We start from the raw sequence: 27041 nt of genomic DNA on the forward strand, positions 1-27041 counted from the left end.
AAGGCAGTAGGAGGGGCTATCAGAAATGAGGAAAGCAGAGGCTGGGTGGTGCGCTTGAGGCATGTAGTAGTGATGGGATGGGAGAGGGCAGGCAGGGAGTACCAACTAGACCCCAAATCCAGAAGCAGTGCAGTCCCACACTCACCCCACCACCACTCTCACCCCTACACCCCAGGGTACAGACCTCTGCTACTCACTGTTAGGGGCTTTAGGGAAGTAGTGTCATTTTTTTTTTAAGTGGCTTTCAGAACTTCCACAATAATCTTGTGCAATCTTAACCACATGTTTGTTTACTAAAGAACACCTATACTCCTTGGTTCAACTAGCAGGCTCTGGGGTCAGATAAATTGGTTTTAAAATCCTAGCTGTATTACTTACCAGCTATGTCACTTTTGAGACAACTTACTTGACCTCTCAATACATCCCTTCCTTATCTGTGAGATGGAGCTTTTAACAGTTACTAACCTTATAAGGTTATTATGAGGCTTGGATGCGTTAACACCCATAAGACGCTTTGAGTTGTACCTGGCAGGTAGTAAACATTCTGTGAGTGTCAGCTGTTTTTGTTCAAGAACCTATCTTTTCAGCAGTATCTTCTATTCTCCTTCATGAACTCTACATTCTAGTTCCACAAAACCACATTCAATTGTTCACGCAACAAATATTTAACAAGCACCTATAAAATGTGCAGCGCTTGTATGGGACTGTGGATAAAATGAAAAACAATGAAAATGCACAGTCCCAGGCTCACAAACCTTACAGTGTAGCAGGGGGACATGAACTAAATAGATATTGTATGCTCTGATAGTTTATGATGGGGGAAGGCAGCCCAAGAAGGTCAGAGATGCCTTCCTTGAGCAAGTGAGGTTTGAGCTGAGACCTGAGGGATGAATGGAGTTAGTCAGTGAAGGAGAAAGGGAAGAATACGCTGTGCCCGCAAACTTGTCCTGTGCTTTCCTTTCTCCAGGCCTTTGATCACTGTTCTCCTTTCCCACTAGAATACCTCTTTTTTTTATTGAAATGCTACATGCCTTTCCAGCCCAGCTAAAACATCTGCTTCTCCACTAAGCCTTCCCTGGGCTCTCCAGCTGAAAGCACTTTCTCTTTTACACTCCCACAGCACTTAATTTTCATTTTCCTTCTCACTTTCTACTGTATTTTCTGGTTATTTGTACACACAGCTTATCTTGTCTAGTAAATCTTATTAAAAACAGAGTGTTTATCATTCATCTTTGAGCTCCCAACGGCTAGCACATTCCTTAGGCTTAGAAGTCCTGGAACAAATATTTGTAGCATAAATTAATGCCTGTTTGACATCCCTTTTCAAATATGTTGTAATTCAAATGAAGCTATTGTGGCAAGCTGTGCCTTTGGGAATGAACTTACTCTTTGGTTAGACCAGAATGCCATAGTCATGGTCCCAATACTGATTAGTGTTCACCACAGTGACCACAACAACCCTAACAAACAGGCCACTGTTCTTGACTGGCAGGTGTTTGGCAACAACTGCCTGTCTTCTCATGGAGGCTGAAATGAACTGAGGAAGGACTGTCTGAACTGAGTCCCTAGTCAGTGGGGCTCTATTTATTCCTTGCAGTTTGGCTGCAAGAGCCAATGGCCCGGATTTGACCTGATGTGAGGCTATGATGCTTTCCACAGTGACAGAAACACTAATGCTTGGAACAAAACCATCAAAGATTAGCATCAGTGGAAACTATCCTAATTTGAGGCAGTGTGAAGACAAGGGGAAAGGGGCTTTGAAGTCAGATAGACTTGGGTCTGGATCCTAACTGGACATGTGATGTCACCCATGTGCCTTCTTTAAGTCTCAGGTTTCTCATTTTAAAAATATTCTGCAGGAGCTCCTGGGTAGCTCAGTCGTTTGAGTGTCTAACTGGTGATTTCAGGTCAGGTTATGATCCCAGGGTCATGGGATCGAGCCCCACATAAGGCTCCATGCTGAGTGTGGAGCCTGTTTAAGATTCTCTCTCTCTCCCTCTCTCCGCTCTCTCTCTCTCTCTTCCCCTCTCCCCACTTCGTATTCTCTCTCTTTAAATAAAAAAAATAAAAAATAAAAATAACCTGCAAAACAGTTGTGAAGATCAAAGATAATGTCTTTACATACATAATGCCTGTGCTTTATTAAATGTGTTTATTCATCTATCATCCCCAATACAGTTTGTTCCCTGAGAGCAGAGACTCCTTTTTGCCTCTATTCCTGCAAAATCTAGCAAAGTGCTCAGCACTTTGTACACACTATGTACACACATAGTACACACATATTTTAAACAAATGAACAACAATAACAACAACAACAACAACAACAGTAATAACTAGCATTTATGGAGCACCTACTTCATGCTAGCTATTGTTATAAATAGTAATTCATTTAATACTTCAACAACCCTAGAAAGGAGCAACCAATACAACCCAATTTTAAAGAGAGAAAACAGAATATAATATTTTTAAATATAAAATTCCTAATATAGCAGATTTTTAAACAAAAATCTGGTGAGATTAATTTTATTCAATAAAAAAACATAAAATGCTTATAAAACCTGGAAAGGAAAAAATGTGGTAGAGAGAGAAGAAAGGACATAAATGTAAAAGTGGGAAGAAAGAGTACGAAGAAGAAGAAAGACACATGGAAAAAGAAGAAACAGAAATGTGTAAATTCTGAGCGGTGTAAAAAATAACTACTTAATCAGAGTAAGACATTGTGGTCTATCACTGTCCTTTGAAATAGTAATTAGCCAACTACTCAATTACTCTTCTCTGCCCTTCAACTGTGATTCTTTTGTCCTCAAACTTTATTCCTAAATTCTGCGAGTGATGGGGGAAAAAAGACGTCTTTCAGAGAATGACAAAAAATTGGAGTGGTTTCCATCTAGTACAAAATGAGGAGATAAAGTTATCACCAAAAGAGTAAATGGCATGAGGGGCCCCTGGGTGGCTCAGTCAGTTGAGCATCTGTCTTTGGCTCAGGTCATGATGTCACAGTTCACGAATTCAAGCCCCATGTAGGGCTCTGTGCTGACAACTCAGAGCCTGGAGCCTGCTTTGGGTTCTGTGTCTCCCTCTCTCTCTGCCCCTCCCCTGGTTGCACTCTGTCTCTCTGCTTCTCTCTCTCTCTCTCAAAATAAATAAACATTAAAAAATATATATTAAAAAAAAGAGTAAATGGCATGAGCAAAAACTGTGAAAGCCAAGAGCACATTTGAAGAACACAGAAAAGTTTTTTCACAGTTGAAGCTTAAAGTATACACAGAACAGTGGAAAATGCTGCAAGAAGGCCATGATAACAGCTAAGGAGTTCAACAATATTTACCAGGCGGTGGTTGCTGTTACAAGAAACAACAGTTGTGATTTGGAGCAAAATTTTCCAGTCCTCAGTTCAGAAGACCAGTATTATTGTTTGAGTGTGATACTGGGTAGTCTTAGGCTAAAGCTCACTTTATCTCTAAAATAGGGTAATAAGGCACTTGTGAGGATTAAATAAGATCATACAACAAGGTGTGTTTGGCTTTTGAAATGTCAAAATGTCATACAAATGTACATTTCACTTCTGGAGGATAAAATTGATGCTTAAAGAAGACTGAAATGGTAAAATCACTAACATGATGGCTGCAGGATTGAAAAGGGAACAATCTGAGTGACACTCTGAAAAAAGTTAATTGATTCAAAGATAATTTACAAATTTAAACTTTAGCGATTAGGGGAAAAGGCATATTAACCCTAGAAACTGGGAAATTGGTGAGAAGGAATTGCGTTTGGCTTTAAACATTTCAGATTATCAGAAGAACATCTATTAGAAATGTAGGATTGGAGCTTGGATAGGACATCGATTTAAGAACTCTACAAAGACGGGGTGCCTAAGTGGCTCAGTTGATTTAGTGTCTGACTTCGGCTCAGGTCATGATCTCATGGTTTGTGAGTTTGAGCCCCAGGTGTCAAAAAATATATTTAAAAATATATTTTTAAAAATTTTTTTTTTCAACGTTTATTTATTTTTGGGACAGAGAGAGACACAGCATGAATGGGGGAAGGGCAGAGAGAGAGGGAGACACAGAATCGGAAACAGGCTCCAGGCTCTGAGCCATCAGCCCAGAGCCCGACGCGGGGCTCGAACTCACGGACCGCGAGATCGTGACCTGGCTGAAGTCGGACGCTTAACCGACTGCGCCACCCAGGCGCCCCTAAAAATATATTTAAAAAAAGAACTTTTTGGGGTGCCTGGGTGGCTCAGTTGGTTAAGCATCCGGCTTTGGCTCAGGTCATGACCTCACAGTTTGTCAGTTCAAGCCCCACATCGGGCTCTGTGCTGACAGCTCAGAGCCTGGAGCCTGCTTCAGATTCTCTGTTCTCTTTCTCTCTCTGCCCCTCCCCTGCTCGCACTCTGTCTCTTTCTCAAAAATAATAAATAAACATTAAAAAAAATGTTTAAAAGAACTTTTCAAAGAGGTAGCAGTTGAAACCATGAACAGAAAGAATAGGTCGCCAAGTGAGAGTTAATAATGAGAAAAAGAGGGTGCAGGTTTCTTAGGAACATCTATATTTAGGTAGAAGAAGAACCAAAGTAAAGAGAACAATTAGGTGCAGGTCAGTGAGGCTAGCACAGTTCAATAGGATCCAAAAAAACAGGAGACTTTCTTTAGCTGAAGATGAGCTACACGATTCAAACTAAATTGGTGAACATGAATTTATTTAGGACTTGGTTTGAGTTCTATCCAGCCATGGTGCAGGGAATTAACAGTCAGTTGCTAGTGATGACATTAGTACTGATGTTGTTTTAGATAACAATTGATGAAAGGTTCAAACGCCAAGACAATTAGGGGAAACTCAGTTGTTTTTGAGTGGTACTGAGCAGTTCATCTGGGCAGGGGGATTTGTCTGTGTGTGTATGTACATAAATATATCTGGCCTTGTCTTAGATTTTGTCCCCTATATTTTCCTTTTTTTTTTTTTTTTTTTTTTTTTTTCGTGCACTGATGCATATTTTTGCAAGGAGTCTGTCTTCCATCAGACTTTTTTTTTGGCTTGCCTCTCCACTCCAGCTCTTAGAAGGAGGCATTCTGGTAGGTTTTTTTTCCTGTAACCAAGCCGTCTGCAGTCAGCAGATGGCACTGCAGCAAGAGAGGCACAGAGTTCCTTTAGGACCTTTGTCAACCACCACAGACTGGTAACCTAACTTGTAATTTCAGCCTGGGAAGGCGGAGTCGCACTCTCGCCCTTATTTTAATAAAGCAGGTCGGGTTGTGCACAATTAAAGATTTCGATATACAGAATGGAATCTGTGGCTTTGTCTCCTCCACTCTCCTTCATTAAACTGGTATCTTTCCTCAGCGTGTGAAAGTTTTGTGAGAAGCGCTGTCGAGATATCGCCAATTCTTGATTAAAGTGGCCAAGTTGACCCTAGCATTTAACTAAACACAGGAGATCATCGAGACTCTACTGAAAGTTTAAAGAAATATCCACAGAAACAAACAGGCAATTACCTGAATGTTTCCCGACAGACTGGAGCTTTAGGATCTGAAATATGTGACTTGTTTCTGTTATAATGTTTCTTATTTCACTCCGAAAGTTCAGACGGAACCTAATTATTCTGATTTCCATAAGGAGTAAGAAAGAAGTGATTAGGTCAATTATTTCTCAATAAAAAATGGAGGGGGGGGAAGATTCTGGTATACCCGGTAGCAAAAAAGAAGGAAGAAAGGAAGGAAAAAACGAAAGAAAGAAAAGAAGAAAGGAGCCGCGAAGCAAAAGAAATCCTTCCTGGAGACTGCAGGGACCGCCTCATGACCTTCGCTGTCAGGTTTCTCTTAACTGGAAGCGCGGGACCGAGACCTCCCCATCACAGGAAGGCGCGCGCGCGCGCACACACACACACACACACACACACACACACGCACACACCAGCTGCCACAGCGCAAAATAAAGTGCAAAGCTGCAAGCTTTACCTTTCCAACTACACTGACGCGAAAGGTCAGGTTAGGCCCCCAGCACTACTGCTGCCAGGACACCAAGGAAAGTTGGTTACCATGGCCACCTAGGAAGCCTCCCGGATGGCACTCTTATGCTCGCGTTGGCAAGCAAGTGCCACTACCCACACAAGTCCCGTAGCTTGGGAATCAGCTAGCCACTCCTGATTGCGTTCGGCGCTCGCCTGTCTGCCCTTGCGCCTGCGTACTACGCCTCGTACCCGTCGCCGCGGCCCCGATCGGGAAGTGTCAACACGGAGCTGGGTTCCCCAGTCTTCGCGGCTACCACCTTCAGCCGATCCCGGACCCCCTAACCAGGCCCGGGCCCAGCCGCCATGACGAACGGTGAGAGCCAGTGCCCAGAGTGGAGAATGGGAGTAAAGGACGAGGGGAAACGTGGCGGGCGGGACCCGGACTGACGTGGCCATTCTCCCCGCCCCCTCCCAGCCCAGCCCCACCATGGCCTTTTGCTGCCCCTGTCGCTCATCCCCCAAGTCTTTCCGCAGGTTCCCCCGTCCCGTGCGCATCTAGAAATACATATGTCTCATGTGCCCACACCCCGGGTCCTCGGTCTCTACCCCGTACTTTCTCTTTCTCCTTCCTAGAAGTTCGTTTTGGCCATTACAAGACTCTTGGGCAGGCCAGTCCCGGTTGAACTATTGCTTTAGCACCAGGAAAAAGAGAGGATCCTCCTCCCAGCCCCCTACGTAGGCTTGTTGGGAGGACCAAGAAATCAGAGAGGATGTCAAGTCTCACATTTTTTGGATGCAAATATAGACCATTGGAACACAAAAAAAAAGTTCTCCAGAAAGCTATGTCTAAAGTCCTGCCTGGGTGATCCCATCTGGAGACCCTGGCTAGTGTTGCAAGGGTTGGATTTAGACACTGCCTCTTCTAAACGATGTGGCAATTGCAGCCCTGTTTATCCAAACTAGTTTTCCAAACGTCTTCATACACTTGATAGAGATGATTTCCGGAATTCCAGGGAAGGGCAGGAAGCAGGGATTTTATGGTCTTTAGAGTCAACTTTACAGGAAAGAAGAGAAGGCCTCTTGGTATGATTTGAGGGGTACAGGAAAGTATTTCTCAAAAGTACATTTTCTGTAAGCCTGGCAGTGGTGACTCAAATTTCACCTCCTTGTGAATTTTGGCATTGTCTGCAAGAACTTGTGAGAGTAAAAGAACACACTAAGGTATCATTCTTCATAAGAACTTAGTGTATGTGTTGACTTACTGGACTCTTTCTCGTACGACACCTGGCTGTGAGGTAGTTTTACTGGAGGGAAATAGAGTGGTCTAGAACTGGCAGATACTGTGTAAAATATCCTTTTGGAGCTTCCTGGGTAAGTCATAGGTATGAGGTTACTAAGCACAGTACCAGAAGTTACATCACCTGGAGGAAGACATCATCTGGACCAGGAAATAGAATAGCAGTTTGATGCAGAATAATTACTGAGTAATTTTTAACCTTCCCTCCTTTTGTTATCTGATTATTTTTTTTAGGTGCCTCATTGTGCTTACGTGTACAAGAAATAGCTTGTTTTATATATGTAAGAAATAGAACTAATTGTTGAAAGCTTTATTCCCACAATTGTTTCACTATGTTGAAACCTCAGATACTTTTTTTTTTTTTACAAGAGTCTGTTGTTATTCTACCAGAAATTTGGTTTGTAAGTAGAGTACTATGCCTGAGGTGTGAAATGAGCATAGGATAATTGTAGTTTTATGAGATCTAAAAAAAAAAAAATTTTTTTTAATGTTTATTTTTGAGAGACAGAGCACGAGCAGGGGAGGAGCAGAAAGAGGGAGACCCAGAATCCGAAGCCAACTCCAGGCTCTGAGCTGTCAGCACAGAGCCCAACGAGGGGCTTAGCACAGAGCCTGACACGGGGCTTGAACCCACAAACTGTGAGATCAAGACCTGAGCTGACATTGGACGCTTAACTGACAGCCATCCAGGCACCCCTGAATTCTAACTCTTGGTATTTCCATTAAGCTTTACTTTTTGCTTTAACATATTCTTCACCAACAAATGCAGATTGGGGAGACTTGGCTAAACATCTGGCTCTCCTTTATCACATGAGTGATTGATCATAAGAACATGTGTACTTTCGTTAGCTCAGGCTCCAAGGATTCTTATGCCTCTCTCAACCTGTTACCACTAGTGGCCATTCCTAGGAGGTTGATTCCACGTAAAACTGATACCCTCTTCTCAGAACTCGTAGTTCTTGAAAGGGGAGGAGAGGGTGCAGTGAAATATTTGTACGGGGGTTGTCTACAAGCAGTTTGAGGAACAATAAAGTAACCTCGTTAGTCCCAGGATTTGGGCTCCCTCTTATCAAGGGTTGGCATTGTCAGTTGTGTTTATCGTCTTGATATTATATCACACTCTGTTCTTGAGTTCTCAAGTGGGATCACCTATCACCTGTCCCAAACTAGATTAGCATCAAAGGTTTTGTTGTTGTTTTCTTTCTGTAACAGTGTACTCCTTGGATGGGATCCTGGTGTTTGGTTTGCTCTTTGTTTGCACCTGTGCTTACTTCAAGAAAGTACCTCGTCTCAAAACCTGGCTGCTATCAGAGAAGAAGGGAGTTTGGGGTGTGTTTTACAAAGGTAAGATCATAGCTAGACAGTGAATGGAGATTGCCATCTCTGGACAGTGAGGTGCTACAAAGTGGGGGTGGGGATAGGCTGGCATTGTATTTGGTTCCACATTTACATAATTGTTTATTTTAGCATCAAGGTAATTTTAATATTCTCCATGGAGTAAAAATAGATAAAGAATTTTAGACTGGACTAGAATTGTTGGAATATTTTCCCAGTGAAAAGTTTTTCTGAATTTCTGGGAAGAATATATTGGAGTCTCTTTTAAGTTTTGATTTCGTTAACTCAGAGGCTTTTTTATTTTTTATTATAGATAAATCCTACCTATCTAAATCTCTTTTCAAAACAGAGCAAAATATAAACAAACAGTATATCCACCTAGAACCTATAGCTTAAGGATAGTATTTAAATGCATTCCCGGGCGGACTCTTGAAAACCTTGATAGATCTCTTCGTGTAACTAGAGATTTCAGAGCATCACCTTGAAATTGAGGACTTACATGATGGCAGGGTTTGATTTCTTTTCTCTTTTTGCTTTTGTCTGCTAGCCGCTGTGATTGGAACCAGGCTGCATGCTGCTGTGGCAATCGCCTGTGTTGTAATGGCCTTTTACGTCCTGTTTGTAAAATGAATTCCAATGCGTCCATCTCATCAGCTGCCAACCAAGAGGATGAGGGTGAAGAACCTGTCCAGGGCCTGGGCCCAACGTGAGAGAGCTCAGCTAAAATCATCAAAGTCCCCAAGATGACACCACAGCATCTGCTCCTACCATATGTGGGGAAAACTCCTCATGGTTACAAACATTATTTATGCTTCAGGGGACTCGAGGAAGCCAACTTCCTTTGATCTGTGTGTGAATCAGTCCTCAGCAGAGAGCATATAATGTCCAGATAAATTACACTCCACGGTGATAAGATTACATATACCTCCTGCATAAAAACCTGTCACCTATTTTGTTCTTCAGTCCCTCATCAGGAGCTTTTCAAACTGAGACTCATTAGGGAAGGACATAGGCTGTGAAGAAGGTGAGAGAATTTTCAAGACTTGACTTTTCTTTTTCACTGTTTGATTTGCATTTGGCAAATTGATGGGAACGGGGTGGGTGGGTGGGTGGGAGAAAGAGGAGTTAAACAATGCCAAGAAAATTTTTGACTTTGGAAATTTATCTTTCATATACTCATATGGGAACATAAGAGAGAGGCATGGTCCTCATTGCATAAAGAGAACAGATGATATAGCTGTGCTGTGTGCTGGCAGCTTAAGAGTTTGCCAAGAAAATCTGGGCCTGTGTAAGATTTATCTGTGATGAGACCAGAAAGCAGTAACTTAGATAAGGAAAAATGTTCTGTTCACCAGTATCCCCCAAAGGAGACTTCACCCCATCAAATGGTAGATGGAAAATGAATCTAGTGTTGCAATTTTCCTAAAGCCTTTTTATATATTTTAGATTACTGAGTGCTGAATAGTGTCACTCAGTTTTAAATGCCATCGCTAGGGGAAAGAGAAAGTATTGAAAAAATAATTTTTAATATATTTGCAGTTAGGGTAAAAGAAATCTAGTATATAATTCATACACTAGTAAAGTCATCTAGTATAAGAATTTACTGTGATGTTAGATGGACGTTTTGTCACATTATCCAAGACTTACTGGATTATCCACGTTATGTCACGTTATCCAAGACTTCTCCACAGTCTTATTCTGTGTTTAAGTCTGGCTTATAATGGCAGTTTTTAATTGATTACTTGTTTTTCTTGGGCAACTCTTAGGTTGCCTCATATTGCAGTACTTTTTAGCTATCCCTTGGAAATTCTGTGTTACAAGAACATGATAAAATTCAAGTGAGAGAGAGAAGTTGCTGACATGCATAGGCATGTTTGGATAGTTCACAGAATCCATGATTGAAATGAGGGTGTTTTCGAGAATAAAGGAAAACATGTTTGCAAGGGAGATTGATGGGCTTTCCCATGGAGTGTGGTAACTCTTGCGCAAATCATTTTAGATGACTCAACATTTGAAGGGATGACTTCTCCATTAAAAAAAATGAAAAAGAGTTGGTCTAAAATTACATTATTGTAAAAAGCAGGCGTAAGCATAGGAGCCAATTGAATCACCCATACAGTAAAACATGATTGTGGACAAGTTAGCTGTAGTTGACCTCTGTGTGGCAGGAAATTGTCTTTTGTCTTATCCCCAAAGAAAAGCTGCTAGGAAGTTTAGGTTTCAAAATAGGCAGTGTAGTGCTTTGAGGGTTTCTAGAGGTGTAGCAGGTCACCAAGTAAACACTACACATCTCATCCTCTCGGAGTTGTGCTTTTTTCTCTTCAGGAATTGGCCCAGAGGGTACATTTCACTGATTAATATGGTTTCCAGTGTCCCTCCTGAGGATCTTTCACACGAGGGAAAGGAAATCTATTGGAACAGAAAGGAAGAGTTACACCTTGTAGGTGTGAGTTTGGGATCTGTTGGCCAGCAGGAGTGCCACTCCCTGGAAATACAGGTTCAGCATGTTTTGCACTTGTTATTCTGTAGCTTTAATGACTTGTTTTCCAACAGGGCTAATGTCTCTAAGCTTGGTGAATAGAGCTGCTTCCATTTTAAACTCATTTCACAGTTCCAGTTCAAACCCAATTTTTACAGCCTCCTGGGTGGGTCATCTTGCCCTAAATTGTTATATTTTGAGGTGTTTTCATATGAGAATGTACCAAAAAGTGTACAGAATGAAGGTAATTTGCAGCAAGAAACAAATAACACAGCTTATTTCATTTCTTGTGTTTATGTAATCAGATAAGCAGAAACCTGTTTAATTCATTACTTTGGTTGGTGTGTCATATATTTTTTGACTGAAAATTGTAGGACGTTATTCCCCTAAGGAAGTCTTAGGGGTAGGAGAATGGGGATAGCAATATTGTCTCAGATTCAAACTGGCATCACCATAAACCCTGAATGCCAGGGTGGAATGAAGTCAGCCTTTTATAGTTGAAATACAATTTTTTATTCACCACTGTCTGCACAAATCCTTGAAAATAAAATTCCTTTCCCTACCGTTTTTGTCCATTTTATTTGTCACATGAATTCATTGAACTTTGTTCAATACTCTTCTGGGTTCTGCCCATGGTATATACCTTTTTAGTTTACATCATAGTGAATACCATCATTCCTGTTAACCTAGTGTGATGGTCACCAAATATACGATATAGTTCATAATTTATGAGCGTGTGGTTTTCTCCTTTGAGGGAGTTCATACATGCATCAGCATTCATATATATCAGCATATATACATGAATAAGTGTTGAGGTGTATTAAATAAGGTAAATAGCACTCCTCAAAACATTTTATCTACCACTACTATTAAAATACAAGTATCACCTGCCATTACCAGTCATAAACTCCTTCATTCAAATGAGGTTATTGGGTTAACCAGCTATGAACCTAGGCAATCCTTAAGCCAATGGGATTCTGGCACATAAATGGATACTTTCCCCCTATTTGTTTATAAGTGCACGGTGGGATTGGTACAGTTACAAATTATAAATTAACAATATTTTTCTGGTTTACCCTCATGCATACCTTTTTCACTGAAAAAAGAGAAGGTAACTGAGACATTAAAATTGTGTTCCTTGATATGAAAGGAGCTAATACTAATTATATAATCACTACTTTTTTTTTCACTACTTATTCTGGAATTGGAAAGTTAGACATGCTTTAACAGACATGCAAGTTAATGAAGGTTCAGCAATATGACTGCCACAGAACCAAGTTCCAGGTAGCAAGAGGGCTCTTGTGAATGAGGATAGGGATATGCCTTCCTACTTTTACTCATCTCACAATTATCATGACTACCAAGCCCTTGGATTTAAGTAACCTATTCTCACCCTTCCCTTTGGTAAAATGATGTTTTCCTTCTCCCTTGGGGGAGGAACTCCTGCAGAACCTGATACTGGTTAATGACCGGGATTTGCCTTCTCCATGGGAAAGTAGCCACCTATAAATCTGAGACGGAATCATCTTATATCCAGAACTTGGGTCAAAGACCAAAGAAAAACTAGAGATATGGATATAAATATGCTGCTGCACAAAGACCAAAAGACAAGCACGATTTAGGACTGCCGGATTTTGTCCAGCCTTTCCCTCTGACCTGGGTTCGTTCCCCTCCGAGCCACGCGAGGGCAGCAAAACGCATACCGTCACGAGGGCCTATGCTCAGTGGTTCCTCCCAGAATCCTCCGAGGTGGGGGAGGGGCGGAGGGATTTAAAAGAGGATGCGGACATCCGTTCTCTTTCCGGAGGGAGAGCGGCCTAGGGCCAGGTGGTCTGTGTGGTGCTTTGGTGTGGAATGGAAGGCGCGTATGGGCTGAGTGTGAGTGGGTGCGCGACTGTGAGTGTGCGCGTGGGGCGTGCAAGGCGAGTGTGTGCGCCCGTCCCTGAGCCACTCTCCCCCGCCTACACCTTGATCTTATTTGATCGGGTTGTGACCCTTGCCCCGCGGGGCCGACCCGATATGAAAAGCTCCCCTCCTGCGAAGCCCCCTCCTCTGGGGCGCTGTGCAGCGAGGCCCCTTTGGCGGCGGCGACGCTGCGGTCCCGGAGCCGGTCTTACGGGGCCCGGCGCTCAGAAATGATGAATTGATCAGATAGACGAGGCCGGGCTAGTCCCGGGCCACTGATTATCGAGGCGATTCTGATCTGAGCCCGGCCCTGGGGCACGGCCACCCGTGGCATTGGGGCTAAGCGTTTACAATCGGCGGCGGCAGGGGCGCTGACGGGTGGGGAAGGCGCGGGTGAAGGAGCCATCGCTCCGCCCCCTGGAGCTGGAAGGGCACGAAGTCGTGTTTGCCGCTTCAGTGTTTTTCTTTAGCACCCCTCCCTTTATTCCTTTAGTCCCGACTTGTGATGACCGTTTGTATGGTACCAACACTGGGCCCGCTGATCTAGAAGCACACTACAGCGTCTGTCGCTAAAGGCTCTATGTATATATGCACGCCTATATGTGTGTGCGCACGCGTGTGTGAGTATCCGTAAGAGAACTTGGAGAGCTTGTAAATACTCAGATTCCAGGGACCCGCCCCAAATTTACTGAATTAGATTTATTAGGGAGGTCAACGAGTCTGTATTTTTAAAAACCTTGATGTATGGGTCACAGTAATAAATTTTTAAATATTTCAGTATCAAATAACCTGCATGAGATGATTATCTGGAGAGTCACCCATCTCTGCCGCTTTCAGCCATTATAAATAATGAGAATTGAAACTTCATATTGTCACTTGGCAGCAGATACTATCTGAATAGGTGGAGTAACTGTGGAAGAGGGGCTATGATAGATTGGTGGGATTTAAGGACCATGTGTACCTAAGTAACAGGAAGAAGTCCTTTCATATCTGCATTATTCAATAATGCACATGCTGTCCAAACTTAGAAATGGAAGTTTACCCTACAATATTCTAAAAGGTCTGCCATTTCTTGCCCAATTTAACAGCAGGTCCCTCTGAGTGACTTGTAATTTTAGAAACCACATTACTGCATCGGTTTTTAGGTCCCCTCAAGCCCAAGCACCAGATTATTGAACCATGTTTAGAAGAACTGCCTGTATTTCACGGCACAAATTGACAAAGAAGGGAATTGACTCCCAGGCAAGAAGACCGCAGAGTCAGAGAATGAGCAATGGCAACGAGCCTGGACCAGACAGATGGAGCCCTCATGGCAAGGTAGAGTCCAGTAGATGACAAAATCCACTTGGTCCGAAGTATGTTAAGTGTGACCTCATCATAACCATTAATGCCACATAGAACTACCAGAATTATGGCAGTGTGAGCTCATTAAGAAAATGGGCTACGTCCATTCTTGTTTCCTCAACACTTAGCTCAGTGCCTGACATATAAAAGTTCGCAAGAAATGTTGAATGGATACATCTATGTTTGGAATGATGACTCCAAATTGCAAATATGTCCAACAGGACTAACTTCTAGAAGTTGGGAAACTTCCATATTTTAAGAGTAGTCAAGTGTCAACTTTTAGTCCTTGGGCAACACACTTCAAGCTTCATCCAGCACAAATCTATTTAATGGAGGTGGGCGAAAGGACGTTCCACTATGATTAATTAGTCCAGGGGCCTGTCAACACTAGGTAGAGAAGAAGCCACCATCATTCTTTCGGGAGTAGCCTCCATTGGTGGCTGCAGTATGAGGGGACACTGTGGAGAAAAGAGAAGAGGGAGTAGGTTGTGAATTTCAATTGTTTGCCTTTTCTGGGAACCTGTAATCATCCATACATTTCTGGGTACTGTGGAGCAGTAACAAGCTGTCTTGTAACAGCTGGGAAACTGGCATATAGGGGACTAATGGGAGATAGCTAGAGGTCTTTCATTCCCAGGTTTCTGCCCTTTGCTAGAAATTTTGTTCCCTAGACCTAAGGCTGAGTTAAAGGCTCTGAAAAATTGAACTCATTTCCTAGCTTATAGGCAGCATGTCCCCTGGGTTTAGCCTGATATATGTCAACTAAGTCACTGCTATTCCTAGATCCTAAGTTATCCCTTAAGTTCTCTAATGGCCAATCACCTCAACTCCCTGATTCCTAGGTCCATTTAAAAAAAACTCTTGTACCACCCATCTGCCCCCCAGTCTTCTAACCCTTACCTATGGATCCCTGGATGCTGTGGATAGACTCCTTCTTAGGGTTGATCCAGTGTCTGATGTTAGCCTGGGAAGTGATGGAAGGTGGCAGAGGAGGGGGTAAAGGTTCTCCAGGGAATTGGGTCTTGATGATTCTAGAAGATGGTATGGGGAAGAACAGGGGAGAGTGAAATCAATCAGAAGGAGAAAGGTGAGGAGGGAAAGATAGTTGCATGCAGCCTCAGAAATAATGCAGCCAAAGATCCTTTTTATCTTTTTCAGTAGAATCAACTGAAGCTTTTGTTTGTTTATACAGATAAGCACAATCCTGGAGGATCGCTATTCATTTAAGATAATAAAAATATAGAAATTGCATTACAGATACAGATGTAAAAAATATAGAAATCTGTATACAAATGAGTACCTCTTGGTTATCGTTGTTATTTCTCAGGTAACACTTTACCTTACTTGACTGGATGGCATTGTCCTTAGGACGGAGAGGCTCCACCTCCACCACTTACCCATGGGTATCCTGGGTAGTCTCCTGATGTAAGAGTGTCTCATTTTTGTTCTTGAATGTCCCTGTGTGGTGGTTGTACAAGGCTGCTAAGCGGAAATCCAGGTCATCCTTTGGTATCTACAGAGGAAGTCAATCCCCCCCCACCCCCAGGGTTAACTTGCCACCTCTACCCCAACTCTAGTCAGTTCTGCTGGACTCTACTTTTCCCCAAAAGCAGAGCGAACCCTTTTTGTGCCTGAGACCCACCAACTCCTTACACACCAAAGACATCTTAACTCTTGTCAATGTAGAATTGTGTCATGGTTAGGCCTAAGGAGGGATGAGTTCTTACTGGAGATATGGAAATAATTATACTGTCCTTTAGTTAGGCCTAATGGGCCTTACTTCATTTATGGTTACAATCAGAAGAGAAGTCTGGTAAGAAAACAACTTGTTCCAGATAATCAACTGGAGAAAAAACCGAAGCCTTCCAACTTCCCAGGGGCCAGATAAATCAATATTTGGTTTTGGATTTGGTAGGATCTTGGATTGGGGACAAAATAAAGATGGTGATGCAGTTAAGGACAGACTACCTTTCCAAAAATGATAGTCACGAATCTTTAAGCGGATGTAAAGAGAAATAGCATTTCAATACTAGGTACCTCAGGATCAAAAAAATAAACTTCCCGCCTCATGGAGGTGATTGTGGGAGTTGAGCTGAGCCGACTCCAGGGTTCCTGTTGCTGAGCAAGGTGATTTGGGTTCTTATATGGCACTTTCTGCAAAAGAGAAACCACACACAGGACCTGGTTACAGGAGGCCTTGCTGATGTGATGGCTTCAGTGACACCATCTCCTTATTCCATCCTATTTTAACTGAACCTCAGATATCTTCCAAGGGAGGAACAATATGAGGCAAGATTCCCAGACTTTAGATGCTCCTAAGTTTTCAATCTTAGAACTGGCAGAAGTAGGCCAGGAATACAGGGAAAGGGATGAAGTGGGACAGGGGGTAAAGAGTGCAGAGGAGATAAGATGATGAGCTCAGGCTTAGATGTCCTGAGTTTGAAGAAAAGGCAAGACATCTGATTGCAGTCAACAGGTAGAAAATGGGAAGTGTGCAAGTTAGAGGAGAGCTCAGAACACGTAATAGAGGTTTGATGGTCGTCCACATGAAGTAGTAGCTGAAGCCTGCAAAAGGAGTGTGGCCAAAAGGGCTCATGACTGTATAATATTATAATGGGGGGGGCGGGTGGAGAGGAAAGAGAAAGGACACTAAGGCAATCAGAGACAGGAGAATCAGAAGAGTGCAGTGTCTAAGCAGGAAGAGAAAAATATCAGCAGGGAAGGATTATTGTGACTGCAGAAATGTCAAAGAAAAAGTACACTGGTTAGTCAATCTTCTAAATAGAACCGCATAAGCATGAATGTGAAAAGCACGTAACTGATTTTCTTCATTGTATGTAAAGCTATATTGTATCCCTAGTGTCTAGAACAGCAACCTAACACTTGGCATTCAAAAATGAAATACTGTTTGAATGATGACTGAATTCTAGTGAGTACAACTCCAACCTAGTAGAAATCAAATTCAACCTATCCAATGTTGAAACTCTCCTCCCCTCTATATATGGCAAAATGCTGTGTGACTCAGGTCAGTTATACATTAATTGAATACTATGTTCCAGGCAGTGTGCCACCAGCAAAAAAGATGACAAATGAAACAAGAAAACTATATATGAGGCAAGCATAGGCAGATTTCCTCCCACTTTTCAAAAGCTACAGAAGTCTCATCATGTCCCCATTCAGTGGATGAGACTGTCTTTCACTGAGGAAGTCAAGACTGTTGAGCATGAATACCATCCTCACATCCAATGTCCTTCCATCTCAAAGAAAGAGATGTCCCTTTTACTCAAGAATAACCCTTATGAATGGAAAAACATATTCCCCTCAAATGGAAGAAAAAAAAGCCAGGTAGCAATACTTATATCAGACGAAACAAATGTTAAAACAAAGACTGTATCAAGAGTCAAATAAGGGCATTACATAGTGATAGAGGATCAATCCAACAACAGGATATAACAATTACAATTACCTATGTACCAAACACAGGAGCACCTAAATACATAAAGCAAATCTTAATAGACATAAAGGAAGAAATTGAAAAAAAAAAAAAAGGAAGAAATTGATAGTAATACAATAACACTAGGAGACTTTACCCCACTTATATCAATGGATAGATCATCCAGACAGAAAACCAACAAGGAAATGATGTTTTTGAATGACACATTAGATCAGATGGACCCAACAGATATATACAGGACATTCCATCCAAAGCACCAGAATTACACATTCTTTTTGAGAGCACATAGAGCATTCTCCAGGATGGGTCACATATTAGGCCACAAAACAAGTCTCAATAAAAAAATTTTTTAATTAAAAAAAATTAAAAAAAATTTTAATGTTTTATTTTTTATTTTTGAGAGAGAAAGAGAGAGACAGTGAAAGCAGGGGAGGGGCAGAGAGAAAGGGAGACACAGAATCTGAAGCAGGCTCCAGGCTCTGAGCTGTCAGCATGGAGCCTGATGTGGGGCTTGAACTCATGAACTGTGAGACCATGACCTGAGCCGAAGTTGGAAGCTTAACTGACTGAGTCACCCAGGCGCCGTAGTCTCAATACATTTAAGAAAACTGAAATCAAAACAAGCAACTTTCCCGACCACAATAGTGCTGAAACTAGAAATCAATTAGAAGGGGGGAAAAAAAAAAACCCTGAAAGAAACACAAACACACAGAGGCTAAACAACATGTTACTAAATGACCAATTGGTCAACTAAGAAATCAGGAAATCAAGAAACAGAAAATGAACTGTCTGTCCGAAGTCTTTGGGATTCAGCAAAAGCAGTTGTAAGAGGGAAGTTTATAGCAATACAGGCCTACATAAAGAAACAAGAAAAATAATCAAATGATCTAAAGAAACTAGAAAAAGAAGAACAAACAAACCCTAACAAAGAACTAACAAAGTTAGTAGAAGGAAGGAAAAATGAAGATCAGAGCAAAAATAAATGAAATACAGACTAAAACATACACACACATACATGAAAAGATCAATGAAACCATGGGAAACATAAAATTGATAAACCTTTAGCTAGACTCATCAAGAAAAAGAAAAAGAAAAAAAAGAGGACTTAGACAAAATCAGAAACGAAGGAGGAGAAACAATAACCAACATCACAGAAACAGAAATAATTACAACAGAATATTATGAAAAACTATATGCCAACAAATTAGGCAATCTAGAAAAAAAGGATAAATTCCTGGAAATGCAGAATCTTCCAAAACTACATCAGGAAGAAATAGAAAATTTGAACAGGCCAATTACTAGTAACAAAATTGAAATGGTAATTTAAAAGTCCCAACAAACAAAAGTGCAGGACTAGATGGCTTCACAAGTGAATTCTACCAAACATTTAAAAAAGAGTTGGGGCACCTGGATGGCTCGGTCAGTTAAGCATCTGACTTCGGCTCAGGTCATGATCTCACAGTTTATGAGTTTGAGCCCCACATTGGGCTCTGTGCTGACAGCAAGGAGCCTTATTTGGATTCGCTGTCTACCTCTGTCTCTCTTTCTCTCTCTCTCCCAAAAATAAAGATTTTAGGAAAATAAAGAAGAGTTAATGCCCATTCTTCTCAAGTTATTCCAAAAAAATAGAAGAGGAAGGAAAACTTCCAAATTCATTCTACAAGGCCAGCACTACTCTGATGCTAAAATCAAAGACACTACAAATGAAAAAAAAAAAAAATACAAGCCAATATCCCTGATGAACATAGATGCAAAAATCTTCAACAAAATATAGCAAAACAAATTCAATAACACATTTAAAGGATCATTCACCATGACCAAGTGGGATTTATTCCAGCAATGCAAGGGGGGCTCAGTATTCACAAATCAATCAATATGTTACATCACATTAACAAGAGGAAGGATAAAAACCATATGATTATCTTAATAGATGCAGAAAAAGCATTTGACAAAATACACCATCTGTTCATGACAAAAAAATGTCAACAAAGTAGGTATAGAGGGAATGTATCTCCACATCATAAAGGTATATATCAATTTTAATGGTGAATAATTCAAAGATTTTCCTCTAAGATCAGGAACAAAATAAGTATGTCTGTGCTCACCACTTTTATTCAACATAGTATTAGAAGATTTAGCCACAGAAATCAGATAAGAAAAAGGAATAAAATGCATCCAAATTGGTAAGGAAGAAGTAAAACTGTCACTATTTGCACGTGACATGATACTATGTATAGAAAATCCTAAAGATTCCACCAAAAAATTATTGAAACTAGTAAATGAATTCAGTAAAGTTGCAGAATACAAAATTAATATACATAAGTCCATTGTTTCTATACACCAATAACAAAGTGGGAGAAAGACAAATTAAGAAAACAATTCCATTTACAATTGCACCAAAAATAATATTATATCTAGGAATAAATTTAACCAAGGCAGTGAAAGACCTCTTTTCTGAAAATTATTAAGACATTGATGAAAGAAATTGAAAACAACACAAATGGAAAGATATACCATGCTCATGGATTGGAAGAAACAATATTGTTAAAATGTCCATACTACCCAGAGCAAGCTAAAGATTCAGTGCAATCCCCATCAAAATACCAATAACATTTTTCACAGAACTACAACAAATAATCCTAAAATTTTATGGAACAAAAGACCTCAAATAACCAAAGCAATCTTGAGAAAGAAGAACAAAGCTGGAGGTACCACAATCCCAGATTTCAAGACATGTACAAAACTATAGTAATCAAAACAATATAGTACTTTAGGTGCCTTGCTGGCTTGGTTGGAAGAGCATGAAACTCTTGATCTCAGGGTCATGAGTTCAAGCCCCACACTGGGTGTAGAGATTACTAAAACAAATAAATAAACTAAAAAAAAAAACCAAACCCAATATAGTACTGGCACAAAAATAGACACATAGATCAATGGAATAGGATAGAGAGCCCCCAAATAAACTCATGCTTTTATGGTCAATTAATCTATGACAAAGGAGGCAAGAATATACAATGGGGAAAAGACAGTTCTTTTGATAAATGGTGCTGGGAAAAAAACTGGACAGCTACATGCAGAACAATGAAACTGGGCCCCTTTCTTATATCATACACAAAAACAAAAGGAAAATAGATTAAAGACCTAAATGTGAGACCTGAAACCATAAAGTTCCTAAGGGAAAACATATGCAATAATCTCTTGGACATTACCCTTAGCAAAATATTTATGGATATGTCTCTTCAGGGAAGGGAAACAAAAAGAAAAATAAAGAATTGGGAGTACACCAAAATAAAAAGCTTGTTCACAAAGAAAGCCATCAACAAAATGAAAAGACAACCTACTGAATGGAAGAAGATATTTGCAAATAATATATCTGATAATTAATATGCACAATATATAAAGAATTTATACAACTCAACACCAACAAAACAAAATAAAACAAAACAAAACAAAACAAAACAAAACAAACAAAAAAAAACCTGATTAAAAAATGGGCAGAGGACCTGAATAGACATTTTTCCTAAGGGGACCTACAGATGGCCAACAGTCACACGAAAAGATGCTCAACATCACTAATCATCAGGAAAATGCAAATTAAAACCACAATGAAGTATCACCTCACACGGGTCAGAATGGCTAGTATCAAAAAGACCAGAAAAAAAAAAGACAAGAAATAACAAGTGTCGGCAAGGATGTGGAGAAAAGGGAGCCCTTGTGCAATGTTGATGGGAATGTAAATTGGTGCAGTCACTGCGGGAAACAGTATGGAGGTCCCTGAAAAAATTAAAAATAGAAATACCATACAATTCCATAATTCCACTACTGGGTACTTACCCAAAGAAAAAGAAAACACTAATTAAAAAAGATATATGGACTATGTTTACTGCAGCATTATTTACAATAGCCAAGGCATGGAAGCAATCCAAGCGCCTATCAATAGATGAATGGATAAAGAAAATGTGATATCTATTTATCTATACATCTTTATTCTTTTTTAATGTTTATTTATTTTGAGAGAGAGAGAGAGTGCAAGTGGAGGGGGGCAGAAAGAAAATGCTAAGCAGGCTCCACACTGTCAGCACAGAGCCCAACATGGGGCTCGATCCTGCCAACTGTAAGATCATGACCTAAGCCGAAATCAAGAGTCAGACACCTAACCGACTGAGCCACTCAGGTGCCCCTATATCTTTATTCTTTATCCATTCATCTATCTATCTATCTATCTATCTATCTATCTATCTATCTATCCATCCACAATGGCATGTTACTCAGTCATAAAAAAGAAAAATCTTTCTATTTTCAACAACATGGATGGAGCCTGGGTATCTGCTAAGTGAAAGAAGTCAGACAAAGAGATACAAATACCATATTATTTCACTTATATGTGGAGCCTGAAAAACAAAACAAAACAAAAGCAGAAATAGACCCATAAATGCAGGGAACACACTAAAGGTTGCCAGAAGGAAGGTGGGTAGAGAGAGGGGTGAAATAGATGAAAAAATTAAGATATACAAACTTCCAGTTATAAAACAAAAAAGCCATGGGAATGAAAAGTACAGCATAGGGAATATAGTCAATAATATTGTAATAATGTTGTACAGTGACAGGTGTTGACTACACTTACTGTGGGGAGCACTGAGTAATGAATAGAATTGTCAAATCGCTATGTTGTACACCTGAAATGAATATAACACTGTATGTCAACTATACTTCAAAAATAATAATAAAAAGGAATAACCTTTTTCCCCCTGAACCTAGCCTTGTGCTTCAGAGAGACCTGCATCATCCTAGCATCCCCTGTACTCAGCTTCTCTCTCGTTCCTTTATCACCGTCTCACTACCACTCTATCACCTTCCCTGTAGAACTAGACTTCAAGAGTTGACATTTACTATCTCCACTTCCTCCCCATTTCCGTCCTCTCTTTAGCCACTGCAGTCTGACCTCTTTCTCAAGCAAGCACTGAAGATGCTCTTGCTAGTGACCAGTGATCTTTATCTTTAGCTAGGTTTGGAGGATCCTTTCCAGACCTGATCTTATTTGACCTCTGCAGTTTCTGGAACCATGATTCAGATTCCCTCAAATGTTCTCTCCATGCTCTGTGGGTCCAGTTCCTCCTTGTTTTCCTCTTGAGTTTAGTTGTAACCGCTTAGCTCCCTTGTCAGCACTATTTTCTCTTTCTCTGCCCCTTAGTGCATTCTCCAAGGTTTTTATTTGTTTTTGTTTTTGTTTTTTTTTTTTTTTTTGTATTCTTACATTCACTGGATGAGCTCATTCCTTCCTATGGCTTCAACCACCACATGGCTATTTTGATTTCCCGATATACATCTTCAACCTAGAACTCTCAAGCATGTTGCCTGCTATTCATGTTCACTTAAGAGTCCTACAGGCACCACAAAACAACATCTGCATAACTTATCTGAACATCTTTCTCCCCAAACCTGCTTCCCCTGAATCCCTCATTCAGTAATGGCATCAATTAAGTCCTCGGACACCTAGGAGCTATCCTAGACTTGTCCCTTCTTTTGGGCCCATCCATATCCAGCCACAAAGTCTCATCAGTCCTGCCCTTTGCATCTTTTTCACATCTGCACCATATTGCCATCCCCTGCTTTAGATCCGTTATTCCTCCTGGAGACTGCTGCCTCCTGAGGCTCTTGCCTCCTTGCTGATTCCTCTTGTCCTAACTCCCATTCTACCCAATCCACTGTCACTGTGTTTTCTGAAACACCCATTGAATATGTCATTGTAGTGCTTAAAATCCTGATATGCCCTGGTGCCTCCAGGATGGAATCCTAGCTCACTAGCATGGTGTACACAGCACATCCAGTCCAACAAGGTCGCTCCGGCTCCTGCTCTCTCCCCTCCTCCATTTCACATTGATGCTACAGCCATTCTGGACTCTGGTCCCCAACAGGCCACTCTTTCTCTCCTTTCCATGTATGGGCACCTGCTGCCTCCTCTGCCCTGAACGTCTGGTTCTTGTTTCCTTCTTCCTAACTTACATTCCACCTCCTCCCTCACCTGGCCCAGCTATTTGGATGTGAAAACTCACCTGCTCTGGGAAGCTTTCCTTTAAGCTCCCAGTTCTCCTGATACACAACATATAACTCTGTCATAACACCTGTGCTATTTTGCAGGCATTCTTGCTGTTGTGGTTGTCAGTAAGCTTTTCTACCAGAGTTCCTCTACAGCAGGAGCCATATCTAATTCATCTATATATCCTCAGTGTTGAGCAGATTGCCTGGCATATGGTAAATGATAAATGTTGAATAAACCAAAGGAAGCTCTTTGATCCTGTTATTTAAGCCACAATTACTATTTAATTCACCGTATTTCACACCACTTCAAGCATCCCAAATACCTCTGCCAGAAAAAAAAAATCATCTAAATTCCCAAATCACTGACACACACACACACACACACACACACACACACACACACACACAAACACATTCCAGTATTAACCAAAAGACAGAGATGGTGTGAAGGCAGATGTATAAGGCATGACCTGGTGGCTTCCAGAGGATTCTCTCCCATTCCATATCTCATGTCTCTTCAGAGAACAGTTTTCCAAACAGGGCAAAGGGTGGTTTGGCGGGACCTGCGACTGTTTAAGCCACATTACACAGCATTGCTTGGGGCAACGAGAGCCCCTTGTTCCTCTGGACTAGAGCTCTACTTCACTCTCCTCAAAAGCACCTCTGAAACGTTAGCAGACCTGAATATGGGGCCAAGGAGGCAGGCAGAAAGCAAACTTATCCGGTACTTGACTCAGTGTCCTCACCAGAATCCTTTAAGTTACCATCTCTGCCCATTAGGCGAACAGAAAGAAGAGTGCCATCGACCCTGGTGGGAATCTGCGCAAGAAACCACAGTACCTTGGAAGCTCGGGCTTTTCCCAAGTAGGAATCATCGTTATCCAACGTAGGGTGCTGGAAAGGGTCTCGGGTGAAAGGCATGGCAAAAAGGCGCTGGTGTGAAGGACAGGGGGCCCGCGCAGCCGCACCCGCGGAGGATCCCGGGTCCCAATTGTTTGGAACGCCCAGTTTCGGTTGCCGAGCAACTGCCCCACCGTCTGTGACTGAGGTGAGTTCCCTTCGAGAAGGGCGCCACCTGGCGGTGCAGCGCGGGAGACCCCTTGCGAGGGAGCTCCTGGGAACGCAGAGGGAAAGTGTCACCGAGTGTACCAAGGAGCCCTGTATTTGCATTCGGGAGGCTTAGTTGAAAAACGCCGGCCTCCTGGCGTGCAGGACTTCTGCAAAAGACTTCATCTGGGGAAAGAAGTCCTAAAAGATGACCCAGGAATTTCCTTCTACCTCGCATCTAACAGAAGGATTTTTCAAAGCAATGAGAGAATGAGGATGTCAGGAGACGGAAGAGCCCAAGTGTCTTGCACAAACACTCCTTGCTTAAACCCGTTTATGCCAGCCTCAAGCCTTCTCACAGAGCCGGTTGTAAAGGCACCGCTGAATTTGGTGGGACGGAAGTTAAGATCTCCAGAAAAGGCTGCTGCAGTAGGTAACACGTACCGGGGCCACTCTTCCAAACTGTAACTTCTGGAGGTGAGATGGCGTCTCAATCTTCCTTCTATCGCTCCACACACAGGAGGTGCTAAATAAGTATTTGTCGAACGCCACGTCTGCAAAATTAGAGGTGCTCCTAAAAGGCCCATGGCACAAAAGGGCAATGGAAAAGGTGGATTTGGTGGCGATGGCTTGGAGGATGTTTCCACTGCGTTCTTTACACGCCCCCTGTGCCCGCCTGTTGGGCCGGTTGCAGACCCCGGGCGCGCGCCCTCCCACGCGGCGCGCGCCAGCGGCGGCGGCTGCCATGGCGACCGGCAGGTGAGCGGCAGAGGAGCTCGTGGTCCCTGACCCACCCGCGCGGAGGGAAAGAGGAGGCGGTTGCCAAGGCGACGTGGGTAGGAGGAGAAGAGGAAGGAGGGAGGAGGAAGGATGGGCGGCCTCGGCGTAGCCGCAGGGAGGTGACTGAAGCGAGCCCAGCCCCTTGCATCCTCCCCCTGTGAACCTCCCTCCCCTTTTTTTCCGCCTTCTGCCAGCAGTAGCAGCAGCCGCAGCACCTGAGCCGCTGCTGCCGCTCGCTCAGGACAGCGTTATGGCTGAGCCTGGGCGCAGCCTCCATCCCTCTTCCGGACGCAGGGGAAGAACTGAGCGGCGCACACTCCGGCTTCTGTGGCTGCTGCTCTGGGTTGGGACCGCCTTCCAGGTGACCCTGGCAGCGGGACCGGAGCTTCACGCCTGCAAAGAGGTACTGTCTTCCCCGATTCAACCCCACTTTGGTTAGAAAAATCTTGGATCCTGGCGGAGACCTTGAGGACCCAGGCACAGACAGTTTCAGAGGCCACGGAGTTTAGGTTTCTTTGGGGATGAGACGTGGGGCTGGGGGAGGGAAGAGGAGCAGACTGGCGTCATGGAGAGGCCAGCCTACTGGAGGACTCACGAAATAGATCATCCTCACAGCTTGGGCTGCTGAGCTCAGGGGGGAAGGTCCCAGCTCCAAGGAGCCCAGGAGGGACCCAGGTCCCTGGACTCGGGAATGAGGGAAGAAGAAGGCATGGGTTGTTTTCCAGCTGCAATGAAATTACCTTTAGTTGAAAACAAAAGAGTATGTACAGAGGGGCAAAATGGAAAGTGAGAGAGAAGTGGGGTAAGAGAAGAGTTAGGAAGGCCAGAGGAAAGTAGGGGAGCAAAGTGGGAATCCTGGTGGTTTTATCATGGCTTCAAAAAAGGAGAGTGAAGGTGGAAGATGTGTGAGGGGAACTGAAGGAACCCATCACCTCTCTCTCCCCACTCCGTGTCAAACATCCATTTACTTTGCAGACTGCTAAATGCTTTGCCTTTCCCAGTGCGCTTTGTTTAGTATACCTGATAGCACAAGACCCACCTCTGACCACACTTTGAGTCCTGTAATATTTCGCTTTCCACAAATCTCTACTTTCCTTTTCTGGACTTCTGCTGACGTACGTCATGAGTTTTTTTCAAGGTGCTACTCAAACGTTGCCAACACAATTCAGACAATAGGTAGTGAATGTCTTCCAATTAAAAATGTCTTTGAGCATTCTTTTTGGAGGGATACACAAGGTATTAAGGAGTAACAAAACTCAGTAGTTTCTATAGTGTTGAAATAACAATATTTGGTTGTTCTCTGAGTAACCCTTTTTAACCATATGGCAGAGACAGTAACAAAATACAAGAACTGCATTGGGGAAGGCAAAATAAAAGTTGTTCCGTTATTTCTGTGAAATGTGAAAGAATC

General features: G+C 42.3%; 3 protein-coding genes and 1 non-coding gene across 8 annotated transcripts in view; 3 read left to right on the forward strand and 1 right to left on the reverse strand.

Moving 5' to 3' along the window:
* Positions 1 to 6175: 6175 nt before the first annotated feature.
* On the forward strand, positions 6176 to 11624 carry TMEM167B (transmembrane protein 167B). Its single transcript, XM_045478533.1, has 3 exons — positions 6176 to 6323; positions 8460 to 8591; positions 9130 to 11624. The coding sequence occupies exons 1-3, from the start codon at positions 6314 to 6316 to the stop codon at positions 9210 to 9212; spliced, it is 225 nt and encodes a 74-aa protein (XP_045334489.1). The 5' UTR covers positions 6176 to 6313; the 3' UTR covers positions 9213 to 11624.
* Positions 11625 to 12857: 1233 nt separating this feature from the next.
* Positions 12858 to 13268, forward strand: LOC123600273. Its single transcript, XR_006713630.1, has one exon. It is a non-coding gene; the product is annotated as a small Cajal body-specific RNA 2 (non-coding RNA).
* Positions 13269 to 14620: 1352 nt separating this feature from the next.
* CFAP276 (cilia and flagella associated protein 276) lies at positions 14621 to 25603 on the reverse strand. Of its 2 annotated transcripts, none has more exons than XM_045478531.1 (5): positions 25295 to 25603; positions 16348 to 16464; positions 15708 to 15823; positions 15211 to 15341; positions 14621 to 14768 (listed from the first exon to the last, which is right to left on the reverse strand). In XM_045478531.1, the coding sequence occupies exons 1-5, from the start codon at positions 25595 to 25597 to the stop codon at positions 14698 to 14700; spliced, it is 738 nt and encodes a 245-aa protein (XP_045334487.1). In that variant the 5' UTR covers positions 25598 to 25603; the 3' UTR covers positions 14621 to 14697. The 2 variants fall into 2 exon arrangements, with proteins under 2 accessions (XP_045334487.1, XP_045334486.1); XM_045478530.1 differs by lacking the exon at positions 25295 to 25603 and adding an exon at positions 24644 to 25240.
* Positions 25594 to 27041, forward strand: part of ELAPOR1 (endosome-lysosome associated apoptosis and autophagy regulator 1) — a 73785-nt gene continuing 72337 nt past the window's right edge. The window contains exons 1-2 of one of the 4 annotated variants that reach the window (XM_045478525.1): positions 25594 to 25609; positions 25825 to 26033. In XM_045478525.1, coding sequence (XP_045334481.1) covers positions 25881 to 26033 — 153 coding nt within the window. In that variant the 5' untranslated portion in view covers positions 25594 to 25609; positions 25825 to 25880. Of the gene's footprint in view, positions 25610 to 25688; positions 26034 to 27041 lie in introns of those variants that run through there. The other 3 variants (XM_045478527.1, XM_045478526.1, XM_045478528.1) reach the window with 3 other exon arrangements.

This window comes from Leopardus geoffroyi, chromosome C1, assembly GCF_018350155.1.
Source record: "Leopardus geoffroyi isolate Oge1 chromosome C1, O.geoffroyi_Oge1_pat1.0, whole genome shotgun sequence".
Lineage (NCBI taxonomy): Eukaryota > Metazoa > Chordata > Mammalia > Carnivora > Felidae > Leopardus > Leopardus geoffroyi.

Coding starts and splice junctions, on each gene's coding strand:
- TMEM167B (XM_045478533.1), top strand. Junction 8,592..9,129: donor TTGGGGTGTGTTTTACAAAG/GTAAGATCATAG, acceptor TTTGTCTGCTAG/CCGCTGTGATTGGAACCAGG.
- CFAP276 (XM_045478530.1), bottom strand. CDS start 24,973: ATGCAAATACAGGGCTCCTTGGTACACTCGGTGACACTTTCCCTCTGC. Junction 16,465..24,643: donor GAAAAGCCCGAGCTTCCAAG/GTACTGTGGTTT, acceptor TCTCTTTTGCAG/AAAGTGCCATATAAGAACCC. Junction 15,824..16,347: donor TTTATTTTTTTGATCCTGAG/GTACCTAGTATT, acceptor CTTCCTCTGTAG/ATACCAAAGGATGACCTGGA.